General features: G+C 34.9%; 1 protein-coding gene across 1 annotated transcript in view; it reads right to left on the bottom strand.

Moving 5' to 3' along the window:
- Nucleotides 1-14422, bottom strand: part of LOC5570293 (hemicentin-1) — a 409353-nt gene that overhangs the window by 164314 nt on the left and 230617 nt on the right. Inside the window, exon 4 of the mRNA XM_021853033.1 lies at nucleotides 508-618. Within this exon, the coding sequence (XP_021708725.1) occupies nucleotides 508-618 (111 nt within the window). The remainder of the gene's footprint in view (nucleotides 1-507; nucleotides 619-14422) is intronic.

Consider the following 14422-nt stretch of genomic DNA (forward strand, 5'->3'; position numbering starts at 1 on the left):
AGTTTTTATTTCACTATTTTTTGCGGGCCTTTCAGGATCCAAACTATTAGGTAAATACTGCATGTTCAACACATATATTTAATATTTTCCAGATTTGGTATCAGAATAATGCTAGTACTATATTTGAAAATTGTGTATTATGTAAGATCTTTGCTCTAAATTAACGAAAAATGCTGTAAGCTTTTCGTAATATTGGATATTTAGGAAGGATCCAGATCCTGAGAAGCCCACCAATCATTTGAAAATAATTGGTATTGCGGTATATTTTATAATTGTCACGAAAATCGGACTTCTTTTAAGTCACGGGGACAAGCTTTAAACGTAATTTCTTGGAGCTCTCCCCGTACAAAAGTTTGATTGTTACATCTTTAGCTACCATTAGGAAGTTGAGTCTCCAAATTTTCCGAAAAAGTGAAATTTTCGGACACCCTGTCAACGTTTAACCGTACCATAGGAAAAATTTCACAATTTTGGCCATTCAATCCACTGTACCTAAGGACCACTTACCTCCTTTCACCTCACAAACCAGCTGTATATCGCTGCCTTCGCTGTACGGTTCAACAGTGTTGGTCTTCTCCCGTCGCCTGGCGTCGTAGATAACAGGCCGATCCGGCGGAACTGAAAATAGAACGGGATGAAACGCTCGAATAACTTGGCCTTTATAACATGAAGCGTAAGGGTTGCGTTTATTGAGCTAGTGGGAATTCCGTAAGCGCCACATAGGTTATAATTGTATCCTACGTGCACTTTCAAATGAGTGTCCCTCGTGATGATAATTAAGGCAGCTGCGATGGAAATCCAACAAGCGAGAGCTTGTTTAACATTGAGCATTTTATGTGAATGACAGCATTTCGCTCCAACCACATTCATATGTTTGCTATTCATACCCGACAACCATATGAAAGCTCTTCAAGCCAGCGGCAATTATCAGTTGGAGGAGGAACTCTACATGAAAAATTGCAGTTAATTGTAGGAGGAATGGCCTACATTGCTTCATCCACACTCATTATGTCTGCCCCTTGTCTAACCTGTCACATGCTATTAAGTGTTGGTGTCATGTCATTAAATCAAATATAGCAAACTCACACTAATATGAACTTACTACATCGTAAGCATATAAGGAATCTTACCATGAGTAGCGTATTGATCATAAGTATTTGAAATTAGACATACTGAAATTGTTTTACATAGCTCGTATTTTAAAATTAAACCTGACAGCTTTGAAACGTAATGCTACATCGCCAATGAGACAGTGCCATTTTTTTAGTGTTTTAATAGTACTTCCTCAGTAAAGTAAATGAAAATTGAATTTAGTACTATACCATTAAAATCCACTAGAGTTTCTATCCTTTGACAGATAAGCGTATTGTAATGTAATTTTATTTAGTTCGACGAAATCCTTTAGGTACAAGGTAGCCTTATTTCTAGGACAAGGAAGTGTTCAATGGAAAAAAATAACAAGGATTGAAAACTAAATATGTATTAATAAGAGCTCAACTGTAAAGCAGACTTGCGTGTCGTGTACTAAACTTGACTTATCGAGTCTGAACAGAGGTCTTCACAAAATTCTTCAAAGGCATCTACAAACGTTTTTATACAATATACAACAGAAGTTTTTACATATTATGTAGTCTCCAAGGTAAGTTTCTAAGGTAACTTATACAGAAGTCTCTCCAGAAGTATCCTGACCAGCGGATTCAACAGAAGTTTATACTAAGATAAGACGTTTTTCGTAACAACATATGTTACAATTTTGACTCAGATCAAAATTTATGACAAAATTTCATATACATTGAAAAAAATTAAAGATAAATATTTAACACAAAAAATTTACTCATTTTATAATAAAATGAACAAAAATATAATTCATTGTGTTATCTTCCATAACTGACTTGACTTATAACAAATAAATCTCAGCAAAAAAAAACTGTAACAAATTTTGATATAATTGTGGTACAATTTTTTTGTTATCCACTAAACGGGATTCTCTAAAATCTCTATACAATAACTTTCGGAATCATTTTCCACAGAAGTAATCAAAACGGCTGTTTCCGGATTGGCAGTAGGCAAGATATCATTTCGTACTTCCAGAAAACAACTAGGACCAGCAATAACCAATTCTAACCAACAAAATAAAATGATCTGTGACTGAATCCCCAGCGTATGCAAGAACTGAATGCTTAGCGTAAGGCCAAATCGCCTAGTCTAGTTTAACTTAACGCGAAGCATATGACATACACAATAAGATTATATAACTGGGGTTGGTGAAATTTGCTATAAGGTACAGTGGGGGAAGTGTATCAGTGGATCATTTGTCCATATTAAGCATAAAAACTTGAATATGTTGAATGTTTTCGCACCATTACACAATGTTTCGATGCAGAACAAATGTCGGACAAAACCTCAAACTTTCTTTAAAATAGCTGAAATCATATAATTAGCATATTTTATAGCAAATATAAGCATTATGGGCTTTTATTTTCAAAAATTTCTCGGTTTAGACTGATAACTAGAGTATACAAGTTTGGACAATATATTTGTAAGTTTTTCAATTTTCCTTGCAAAATTGTCTACTTGGGCACGCTAATTCTCAGTTATTTATCGGTGGATTTAATTGAAGGCATTACTTGCATTTCAATATATATTTTTGAGTATTGTTTCCGTGCACAGCTTAAATAGTAAAAAACAACTAGAACGAAGTGAAATTTCTGACGAAAAACTATTCCTTAACTATTATGATTTATCCAAAAATATGGTAGCTCTACACAAAAATCATCATCAGCAAATTTGATCATCTCGCCTAACTTTACGACTTTACTTTTTTAATATGTATTTTATTCGAATTTGTAAACAAAATCACTACGCTGAACTCGTGATTTGAAAAATCACTCAAAAATATATGTTGAAATTCATGTGATTTCTGAAAAACTGTAGAGAATTAATGCGAATTTGTCCATTAATATCTCAGATCTAATCCTGCCTCAATGCAAGTAATATCAATTTCATCAGTTTCAGGACGATTGTCATGTGTATAGCTTCAGTCTGTTTTCAAAATTATTTTGGCAGCAAAAACAAGTCCACGTAGGGAATGATTCTTCTAATATGTCTGGAGGCTGGAGGCTTTATTTCGAAGGAATTAGTTCGACCTTTTTAATAAGCCGAGATAACTTGTGTTATTTTATTTAGTGAATTTATTAAGTAACAGTTCAAATTTTAATCAAAAGTACTTCAATACCACAATAATACCAAATAGAGATGTTGACAATATTCAAAAAAGGTATAATATAAAAAATTATATGCATAGGGGCCCAGACAGCCGTAGCGGTAAACGTGCAGCTATTCAGCAAGACCAAGCTGAGAATCGTGGGTTTGAATTCCACCGGTCGAGGATCTTTTCGTAAAGTAAATTTTCTCTACTTCCCAGGGCAAGCAAAAATGCTCAATCGGCAAAGAAAGTTCTGAGTTAATAACTGCGGTAGTGCTCATAAAAAACACTAAGCTGAGAAGCATGCTTTGTGTCAGCTGGAATGTAACGCCAGCAAGAAAATGAAGAAGTAGATAGGTGCGAGTTATTCGTTCGTTCTCGGGATGCAATTCATGGCTACTATGATTGCAATGCACGTACTAGAGAATCACAGGATTTTTATTATTAAGTTAAAATTGCAGTACACCTTCAAACGCGTTGAAAGTGGTCTATCGCAAATTTTCGCAAAATAATTTGTACTCTACTTGAAAGCTCTTGTTTTAAGCTTTCGAATGAGCTTATTCTCATCGCGGGCATTCGCGGGCTACAAATGTCTTAGGGCACTTTTATGAAAAAAAAAAATAAGTTTTTTTAAGAATTTTTTGCCTTAACATACTTTGTGTAAATTCAATGAAAAGTTTTATTTAACTCAGGCTACCGTCGATGGGGGTGACAATGGGTCTAGGGGGTGAGATTGGGTCAAAACGGAAAAATATTATTTATGAAATATTTCAGCTAATAACGCTGATATTACTAAAATTAATAATTCATACGTTAGGGAACATATTCTAACATGTAATTAATCACAATATACATTTTTAGAAATAGTAATTTTTGTTTACTATATAGATAAACTTTTATGTTGAAACTAGATAAAATTTACAACATTAAATTTCTCCTGTGCAAAGTATCACGCATGTACTTTAACCTCTATCGTTATATTAGTAGAAGATTGAAAGTCTTTTGATTACACTTCATACGTATTTTCCGGAATCTATTTGATTTTTCCACAAAAATTTCTTTTTTTTCGGTACGGTGTCTAAAACATCAAAAATGGGGGTGAGATTGGGTCAAGCAAGACCGATAGTAAATGAAATTGCAAGTCCACTTATTTGACATTTAACGGTGCCGGGTGTTCTCTTTTTTCAATAAGATGTGTTAATTCTTTCTAAATACAGCATCTCTGAAACATCAAACAAGTCTACTTGAATATTCCATGCATTGAATAACAATGCAACGCATTTTGACAACTTCTCAAACTAGCAACTGTGTTACGTGAGCAGCAACATTGTAAAATTTTATCAAATGGATTTTTTTAAATTTAATTATCTATTAGTGTTTTCATATTACAGAAACATTTCATGGAAGAACAAATGAGTTGGAACGCTGAAATACCGGGATTATTTCGTCAACATCTGCCTGAAATGTATTGATCGTGGAATGTCGCACCGAAATTTAACTATTTGCAAAGGTTTGAAATAAACACTGTTTCAGTAAACCATTGGGGAAACTGAATAAAATTTATGGCAATGGGGATGAGACTTGGAAGACAATTTGAGGGAAAAACAAGAAAATTTATGTAAACTTGACGATAACTGCTGGGTTTACATATTTTTTCTCATAGCTCTTCAATTTTTTGCTATAATCATTCTTTTAAGCGAGTTTATTATATTTGTGAAACATCTTAGATGTCTTTTCTTCTTGTTTGCATCGTATTTCATCAATATTTTTCAGCTCTGAATGGTTTTGCAATCATATTTTCAAAAACAAGTTATTTCAATTTCAGTGACCCAATGTCACCCCCTCTATGGGGTGAGATTGGGTTATTTTTCATTCACTTGTGGTACCGCTGTGAATAAATATTGTTCTTTAATTTTTAGAACAGTTGTTAATGAACCATCAAAGTACATACACACCAAATTTGAAGTTTATTGGAGTTACATTGCGATAGTTATTCAATAAATAAATCGTTCATATCCCGTTTTGACCCATTCTCACCCCCAACGACGGTACTTTATGTATATACAAGTAACTTCTCTGAATATACCATTGTGATTTGAACTCTCATTAAAATCGTAAATAGGTTGTGAATTTTGGATCGCAATTATTAGTTTTCTTGAAAAATCATGTCCACGGTCTACTCAAACAGCTGTATAAAATTCAAAATGCACTGAATCTGCTTCAAACTTTGGATTCAAACCACCAATATGTTAAGAAAGTCGGCAAAAAAAATAACCGTTCGGAGAAAACAACTTTGATTTTTGAGGTTTTTGTCGCCTTCGAACCATTGTGCATTGCTTTTTAAAAAAGACACTGACACGTTAATGCTTCCAGTGGGCATTTATGCCCTTTGAAGGAAGCACCACACTAGACAACGGACTAGCATGCAACGCTCAGTGGCACAGTCGGAAAACAGTCCTCACGAAAAGTTTACCGGCCTGAGGCGGGAATCGAACCCACACTCCCTAGCACGATGCGACTAAATGCCTGGTGACACTAACCGCACGGCTACGAAGCCCACCTTTGTTTTAGGTTATGTTCTTACGTCCACGCTGATACTGATGCAAAACTGGTATTACATGTACACTAACACAAGCAAACTTGTTAACTGCAAAAATAAATTAATTTCAAAATTGTCCGTCAATCAAAAATCCATTGTATCTCTGCCTGAAATCAAATTCTACCAGTTTTTTCAACGCATGGTGAATATTTCCGTTCTAATTGATTAAATCACAAATAAAAATGTGTGATTTTTATAAGTAAATACAGATATATTGGACATGGTACACTTACCCTTACTTTTTAACGGGGTGGGGTAAGTGGATCAAGTATTATTATCATTTATTGATTGATTGCTTACGATAATTTAAGTAAGTTTAAATGGACGCAAATGTTGTTTTTTTTTTTTTTACTTTTTACCATTACCAGCTTAAATTTTTTCAATTGACTACAGAAAATTTAAATTAATACAGCTACAAATTATTTTAATTTTTCTGTTATGAGAAAATATGAGAGAATGAATGTTCCATAATTCAAACAAAACTTTTCGTGGTTTATTAAAGCTAAGCTGCAAAAGAGCAAAACATACAAATTTTCCAATTGAAAACATATTATCGTACCGTCGGACGGGGCTACTTTTGATTCAGGGGGCTACTTCAAACATTCACTTTTTGGATTTATTTGCAGCATAAATATTGATCTGAGCTATTTTGTGTCTTCATCACTATAATTAACCAATATCTGCTCTACAACTAAGCATGAATATTTTTTGGAACAACAATAGTACAAACAAGAAATTATATCAAAAACTCCTAACAAATTTTTACAAGGTACACAACATTTGCAATGTAAACATTGTTTAAATGATTCACATATCGTGCAAAGTTGTTGTGAGCATCACAAAACTATCGAACTGTCATGTTACATAGAATGTTTTGAGAATTTTCTATTGAAATTTGTTTTTTCGTAAACATAATTGATAAATGGTCTTGATTTTACGATTCTTTGTTTATTTTAAAGTGCTGGTTTGTATATCTTACAACACAGAATAATAAACAAAAGATTCAAAATAATGAATAACTATACAAAATATTTATTTCAATACAAATAAACAGCAAACTTACAACAAAATCTTTAAAAGAAAATGTTAGGTAATATTTTACATGAATCCGCAGTACAGAGCAATTGCTTCCTTCATATGCTACAAATAAACAACTCTTATGCCATCTCAAAATTATTTAAAACCAAAGAGTTTCCAGGATAAGCAAAATGTTAATTGTTTCTGATCCCGCGAAACATTATTCTGATACTTCATAAATTGCACTTCAAATATAAATTACCTTTAGTTACAGGAATCAATGAGATCCTGCTACATACCAATCAAATAACATTAAGAATCAGAATGAATGTTTTTGTACAAAACTAGTTAATCATCAATGAGATCCTGCTACATACCAATCAAATAACATTAAGAATCAGAATGAATGTTTTTGTACAAAACTAGTTAATCATCGCAGTACTTGGTACTTACAGCAGTAGCTGACAGCTCGATGTAGAAGGAAGTTAACTTGAAGTTACAAATTAAAAAAAATGTAAATAGCATGTTTTGCAGAAAAGTGTTAAAAATGTGTGATTTGCTGAGCTTTACATTTTTTTTAAATCATGTTTATCGATGAAAAAACTTTGTAAAACATCATAATGAACAATCATCTTTAGAATAAGTGTGAAATTTATGAGAAAAAATCATTTTATTATAAAATCGCATTGATTTTCAAAAGTGTCCAAAGTAGCCCCTTTTTTGTAATGAAGGACACATTTTTTCGCTATTCAAGCAACTTTTTTTTTATTTCTTGATGATTTTTTTCCATATTTTGCACATTTACTAAGCATATATACAACTTAGATATATGTAAAAAATATCGAAATCTATCCATAACTTTAAGGGCTACAAGTCCTCAAAGTTAAATAATGTGGAAATAATGTCAAAAGAAGCCCCGTTTGACGGTACCTTAATTGACCATATAAACTGTTCTAGACGAATGATACAAATACATTAAGAAATAGAATTAGAAAATTTCAGTTTGTTTAACAAAAATAAATGTAACTAATATAACTAAACTACGAGTGTTTTTCGAAAACATTGTTAGGAATAATCCTACAATACTTCATTATAACTTTTGTGTTTATATTGAAGAATTTTCTCCAAATTATTCTAGCTAGAATGTTTTTTTTTGTTCGAATTAGTGTAAACTAATGTGTAAATAGTTTTAATAATATTTTGATAAAATAAAGACACTTTTAATTTTAAAGTATCAAAACATAACATAACTAGCACTTAGAACAAGAACGAGAGCATTATCATTCTTAGTACACTATAACCTCAATTTGCGAACTAGATCGGGGGTGCGTAAATTGAGTTGGTGCGTAAATTGAATCAGTGCGTAAAACGAGGGAGCTCAGTTCGTAAAATGAGGTTTTGCCGTTTGGAGTCTACTTGTATGAAATTAATTTATATTATTTAGAAAACTATGCTCTTATAGTATCATCAACATGTTATTGATACATTGGGTTCTTGATCAAACTAGAATGTGTGCAAGTTAAGGTCTTCCAAGAACTCTTTGGAGTTTGGGCATATGATTCAACATGGGTTAACGGAGATCAATTTATCATTTCTATGCATGAGAATGTCTCACAACACTGGACCCTAGAAGATTGTTATAATTTAAAGAAGCATTTATATTGTCAGATCCAAGTTTTGGTAACTAAGTGAGTACAACAGGTGTTCTAGTTCATCCAAAAACTTCCTGGAATATATACCTGCAATGTACTGGCATATTAAGCGATCCTGTGATGTTTTTTTGATACGGCACAGGCCCCTAACCATTCATGTGAGTAAACGGTGTATTGTTTTGATTTGTGCGGATGCCCTAGGTCCTCCAAGGACTCCATTGCATATAGGCCTTGGGATCTACGATCGTAATAAGCGATAAGAGATTAATTTTCAAATACTCCACAGGCCCCCAACCATTCATGTGAGTAAACGGTGTATTGTTTTGATTTGTGCGGATGTCCTAGGTCCTCCAAGGACTCCATTGAATATAGGCCTTGAGATCTACGACCGTAATAAGAGATTAGAGGTTACTTTTCAATTACTTCACAGACCCCTGGGCATTCATGTGAGTAAACAGTGTATTGTATTAATTTGTGTGGATGTCATAGGTCCACCAAGATCTATATCGAATATAGGTCTTAGGATCTACAAGCGTAACCAATTATCAATAGATGCTTTTTTGATACGGCACAAGCCCTTATCTATATGTATCAGTAAAATGAGTATTGTTATTATTTGTACCGATATCCTAGGTCCTCCAAAGACTTCATTAAATATAGGCCTTTGAATCTACAAACGTGATCAATGGTCTATAGGTAGTTTTTTAATATGGCACAATCTCTTAACCATTCATTTAAGTCAACGGAATATTTTATTGATTCATACGGATGTTTTTGGTGCTCCAAGGACTCCATTGAATAAAAATCTTTAGATCTACGGCCATAATAAGTGATTAGAAGTTAATTTTCAAATACTCCAAAGGCCCCTTACCATTCCTCTGGGCAAACGGTGTACTGTATGAATTTGTGCGGATGTCCTTGGCCCTCTAAGATCTTCATCGAAAATTTGCATTAGGATATAAAAGCGTAACTAATACATAGGCCTGAGTATCTAAAAACTTAAGTAGTTGTACATTGATGATACTTATTTATAGCATAAAATCAAACTATTAAGGCTAAGCAGCCCGTCATACATTTTCAGCAATGTCAGTGCAAAACCTAGTGATTTTTTAATTCGCAATCGTGAGACGGATTGGCCACAATCATCGATGCCCAGTACAAATGTCAATGACGGCCTACTTCACCTTAATATGAGCAAATGGATCAATGTACTGATCTGTACTGATGTTCATGAATTTACTTCGTTAAATAAGTGACGTCAATTGAATTTGCGTACAAACAGACATCGTTGATTGAGGTTTTGGTGAATTGAATTTAAAAATGGCGTCAGACATCGATTTTCGTCAACAATATTCTCCAACTGGAGGTCACCATCTGGGATTCCAAAATGGCGTTGGACATCGATTTTCGTCATTCCCTCGTCATGCTCGTTCCGAAAATACCCATATTGCATGAGTTTTCAACGATTTTATCCAACCGGAGGCCGACGTCTTGGATTCCAAAATGGCGTCGGACGTTGATTTTCGTCATCCCCTCGCCGAGGTCGGTCCGAAAATACTCATATTGCATGAATTTCCAACGATTTTCTTCAACCGGAGATCGCCATCTTGGATTCCAAAATGGCGTTGGACATCGATTTTCGTCATCCCCTCGCCGTACCCGTTCCGAAAATAACCATATTGTATGGGTTTCCAACGATTTTCCCAAACCAGAGGTCGCTATCTTGGATTCCAAAATGGCGTCGGATATCGATTTTTGTCATCCCTTCGTCGTGCCCATTCTGTAAATACTTATATTGTATGGGTTTCCAACGATTTTCCCAAACCAGAGGTCGCCATCTTGGATTCCAAAGTGGTGTCAGACTTTGATTTTCGACATCCCCTCGCCGTGCTCGTTCCGAAAATACTCATATTGCATGAATTTCCAACGATTTTCTTCAACCGGAGATCGCCATCTTGGATTCCAAAATGGCGTCGGATATTGATTTTCGTCATCCCTTCATCGTGCCCATTCCGAAAATACCCATATTGTATGGGTTCCCAATTATTTTCTCAAACCAGAGGTCGCCATTTTGGATTCCAAAACGGCGTTGGACATCGATTTTCGTCATCCCCTCGTCATGCCCGTTCCGAAAATACCCATATTGTATGGGTTTCCAACAGTTTTCCCCAACCGGAGGTCAATAATTTCCCACAGAATCGTCAAAACTCAATTTACGCACTGCGTTTTATTGGTGATCCACTTACCCCACTATGATGCGGCAAGAGGATCATTTGGCGCAAATTTTCAAGTTCCTCGTACTCAATACATAAAAACTTTGAATTACATTATTCACATAGGCTGTAGATAACAATGAACTTGACTATTGATTTTTCTGTATCTACTTACCCCACGGTCTTATTTTAGACAACTGATAGAGTAAGTAATATAGATATTAACATTACGCGTATTAGCTATAAGATATTTGAGTAGGAAAAGTGTACCAGTTATGGTCATAGTGGTTCCCTATTTGGCCATATGTAACATTTTGATAACTTTCACATTTTAGGTATTTCTGAAGGCTTTAACATCAAGATATATCTTAAATCTAACTACTACAACAAACAAAAATTTCCAAAATTTGAAGACACTAAAGTAATCACGTATGTCCATAACTGGTTCACTTACCCTATATAAAACTGACGCATTTTTTTTACTTCCTTATATTTGAACGATTATGGTAAATTCGTTCTCCAAAAAATAGAAGTGATATGAAAGAAATTTGGCTGGGCACATGTCATTTATTGTTGACATAGAAATTTTTATTGAATAAGCCAATTTGGTGTGTTCATGCCTCTAACTGTTCAGCACAATATATTATGGGAACATACTTCCCAAGCAATCACAAGAATTATAGCATTGCACATATTCTACTGCATATCAAAAATATTGATGCGACATGGCAATAAAGCATTAACGCTACATTACAACCCAAATAACCATTAGCACGCTAATTCGTTTTATTGGGCTTATAGGGCTGCTGTATAATAGCAGTATATAGCAGTATAGGGCGAATTAATGCTGTATTGCATCAATGCTGTATTAATATTACTTTATAAATTGCTTTATTGGCTTACGACGATGAGTAGTGTTAGGTTCGTTAAACCTGTAGCAAGCTCCTTTGTATAGGCGCGACGGAATCTGGATCAATTGGTTCCGGTTCGCGTTGTGTGAAAAAAAAAAAACAAATTGAGCGGAGTAAAACGAAATGCGACAGTAGCAGCGAATCAAATTGTCATCGAGGCATATGCAAAACAACTCGTGGTTAATAACTTTTTTTAAAGACAAAATCAAATTTGTGTTATATTTGTTATTCGATCATAAGGCAATGTTTACCAATACGGAGAAATATTTCAAAAATGCAATGTAAAGCCTAGAAAATCACTACGCAGCGGAGAGCGATCATTTTCATATTCTGTTCAATATGTGAAAAACTATTGTTGCGGAACAAGATTGTTGCAACAAGAACAGGAAATGACAATGTCTTTGTTGCTACATGTTGGTTGGTTTACAATTTACTGGTCAATATAACTTGGCCCGTTGAATCTGTTCCAATTTTCTGTGGAGCGAGCAACGAAATCGGGATTGGAATTAGTCATCCGTGTAAATATATATTTAAATAATATTTATCAATTTAATCGGCTGTCTTTATTTTTTTTATTTATTGGGGCTGTCTTGGTGTTGTAGATGATTTTATATAATTCTGCCCTACGTTTCGGCCATGGATTTTGGCCTTTTTCATGGGTGAAATATTATGTGCGAAGTACAGTTGAAATGTAGATAGTTGATAGTTGATAGTTGATGTAGTCTGGATTGACCTGCATTGTCTATCGTTTTGTCCTAGTTGAGGTCGTTGTTTCTTTTGTCAATTATTTGTAGTCGTTGCTTCTGTGGAGGTTTTCAGGGTGTGGAGGTTGATGCTCTGTCAATTTGCACTATTTTTATTTTTTATTCTTGCTTTTGTGATGTCTGTCTGAAACGTGGCCGCCATATTGGATTTTATCGGAAAAACTGAATTTTCATGGTGTTTGCAACCACCGAATTTAAAAATTTTCTCATCACTGCAGTGCTACATGTAGCTAGTCTTACACAAAATATGAAAAAAAATCAAAGGTGTATGGTTTTTTTTTTCAAACAAAAGCTTTGTGCGATTTTGTTAACCGTTTCTTCTTCTTCTTCTTCTTTCTGGCGTTACGTCCCAACTGGGACAAAGCCTGCTTCTCAGATTAGTGTTCTTATGAGCAATTCCACAGTTATTAACTGAGAGCTTTCTTTGCCGATTGACCATTTTTGCATGTGTATATCGTGTGGCAGGTACGATGATACTCTATGCCCTGGGAATCGAGAAAATTTCCTTTACGAAAAGATCATCGACCAGTGGAATTCGAACCCATGACCCTCAGCATGGTCATGCTGAATAGCTGCGTGTTTACCGCTACGACTATCTGGACCCCTTGAAATCGACCGTTTCTTATCATTTCTTAAATTAACTCTATAATACTTAACATGTGATATTATATGCATTGGTGGAGCAATACAAAGAGAGGGAGGGTGTCACTATATGCTCCCATCCCTATCATGAGAAAATAGTTTTTTTCTTATAATGATCATTCAATTCGGTATCGGGCACACATACCAGCCTAGATACTTCAAAGGGGTCACACGCAAATCATGTTACGTTCCAAGGGGTGGTGAGATCAGACAGAGCAAGCGTTAAAAAATCTTCGAAGATCTTTTACAAAATACGTTTCAAGGAGGGATGGAGATAGGTGACTGGAGGTGTCTGGGTTCGATTCTCGGTCGGTTAAAAACCTTTTCGTAATGGAAATTTTCTTGAATTCCCTGACCACAGATAGAGTATAATTCAAGCGTGTGCTACCCAGACAACCAGAAATCGCATGAAAGTTCACGTTACAACTCGTTTATTCATACTAATTACATCAAACCCGCAAAACACCGTGGATAAACTCGTCAGATTGATGACCTCCCTCGCATAAAACACTTCTTTTCTGAGTTAACTTGTACATTTTGTTTCGTCTCGTACACTCGTACAAACAAAATCGGATCACTCCGTAGCAGCTGTCAAATCAACATTTGTTATCATAAGTTAAGTCGGATAAGATCACAGGTTAGTTCGTTAGAAAATTTATACACTCGCATTGTATGTTGTATTGTATGGGTGAATCTCTGAATTCACAACTTCCTTCCAAAAAAGTGGGATTTAAAACTGTCACTAAACTTGGCAAGAACGGAAGAAAGAACGTTTCCCCGGAATGCGAACTTTCTTCCAAGGGTGAAATGAATAATTGTATCGAAATGAGCAATCAGTTCGATGCTCTAGACAAATTTTCCGAACACCAAATCGAGGCAGCCTCTAGCCCAGGCTTTTTGATCCAAGTGAAACTTTTAAAGATCGCGAACTTCTTCTCAAACATCTTGAAGAGAAGAAGTACAAACTTTTTACTTATGACAAAAAAACTGAACGTTTGTTCAAAGTTGTCTTGAAAGGTCTCTCAAGTGACTATAAGTCACCCGAAGAGATCAAATATGGAATAAATGATTTACTTGGATTTTCCCCAGTCCAAGTAATCATTATGAAAAAGAGAACCCAATCTGGCATTATTCGGAAAGGGCTTTCTCAAGAATATTATTTAGTTCACTTTAACAAAAAGAACTAAATAATATTAAAGCTTTAGAAAAAGCAAAACTTTTGTTCGATGTTCGTGTGACATGGGAACATTTCCAGAAACCTGGAGGAAATCCCCAGAGCCCCACTCAGTGACGTCGGTACCGAAAGTGGGGTCATGATACAAAAAATTGTCGCATGGATGCTAAATGCATGATTTGTGGAGGTTCTTCTCACGCTTAGGACGTCTGTCCAGTGAAGGAAGATACCACCAAGTTTATATG

The sequence above is a fragment of the Aedes aegypti genome, chromosome 1 (assembly GCF_002204515.2).
Source record: "Aedes aegypti strain LVP_AGWG chromosome 1, AaegL5.0 Primary Assembly, whole genome shotgun sequence".
NCBI lineage: Eukaryota > Metazoa > Arthropoda > Insecta > Diptera > Culicidae > Aedes > Aedes aegypti.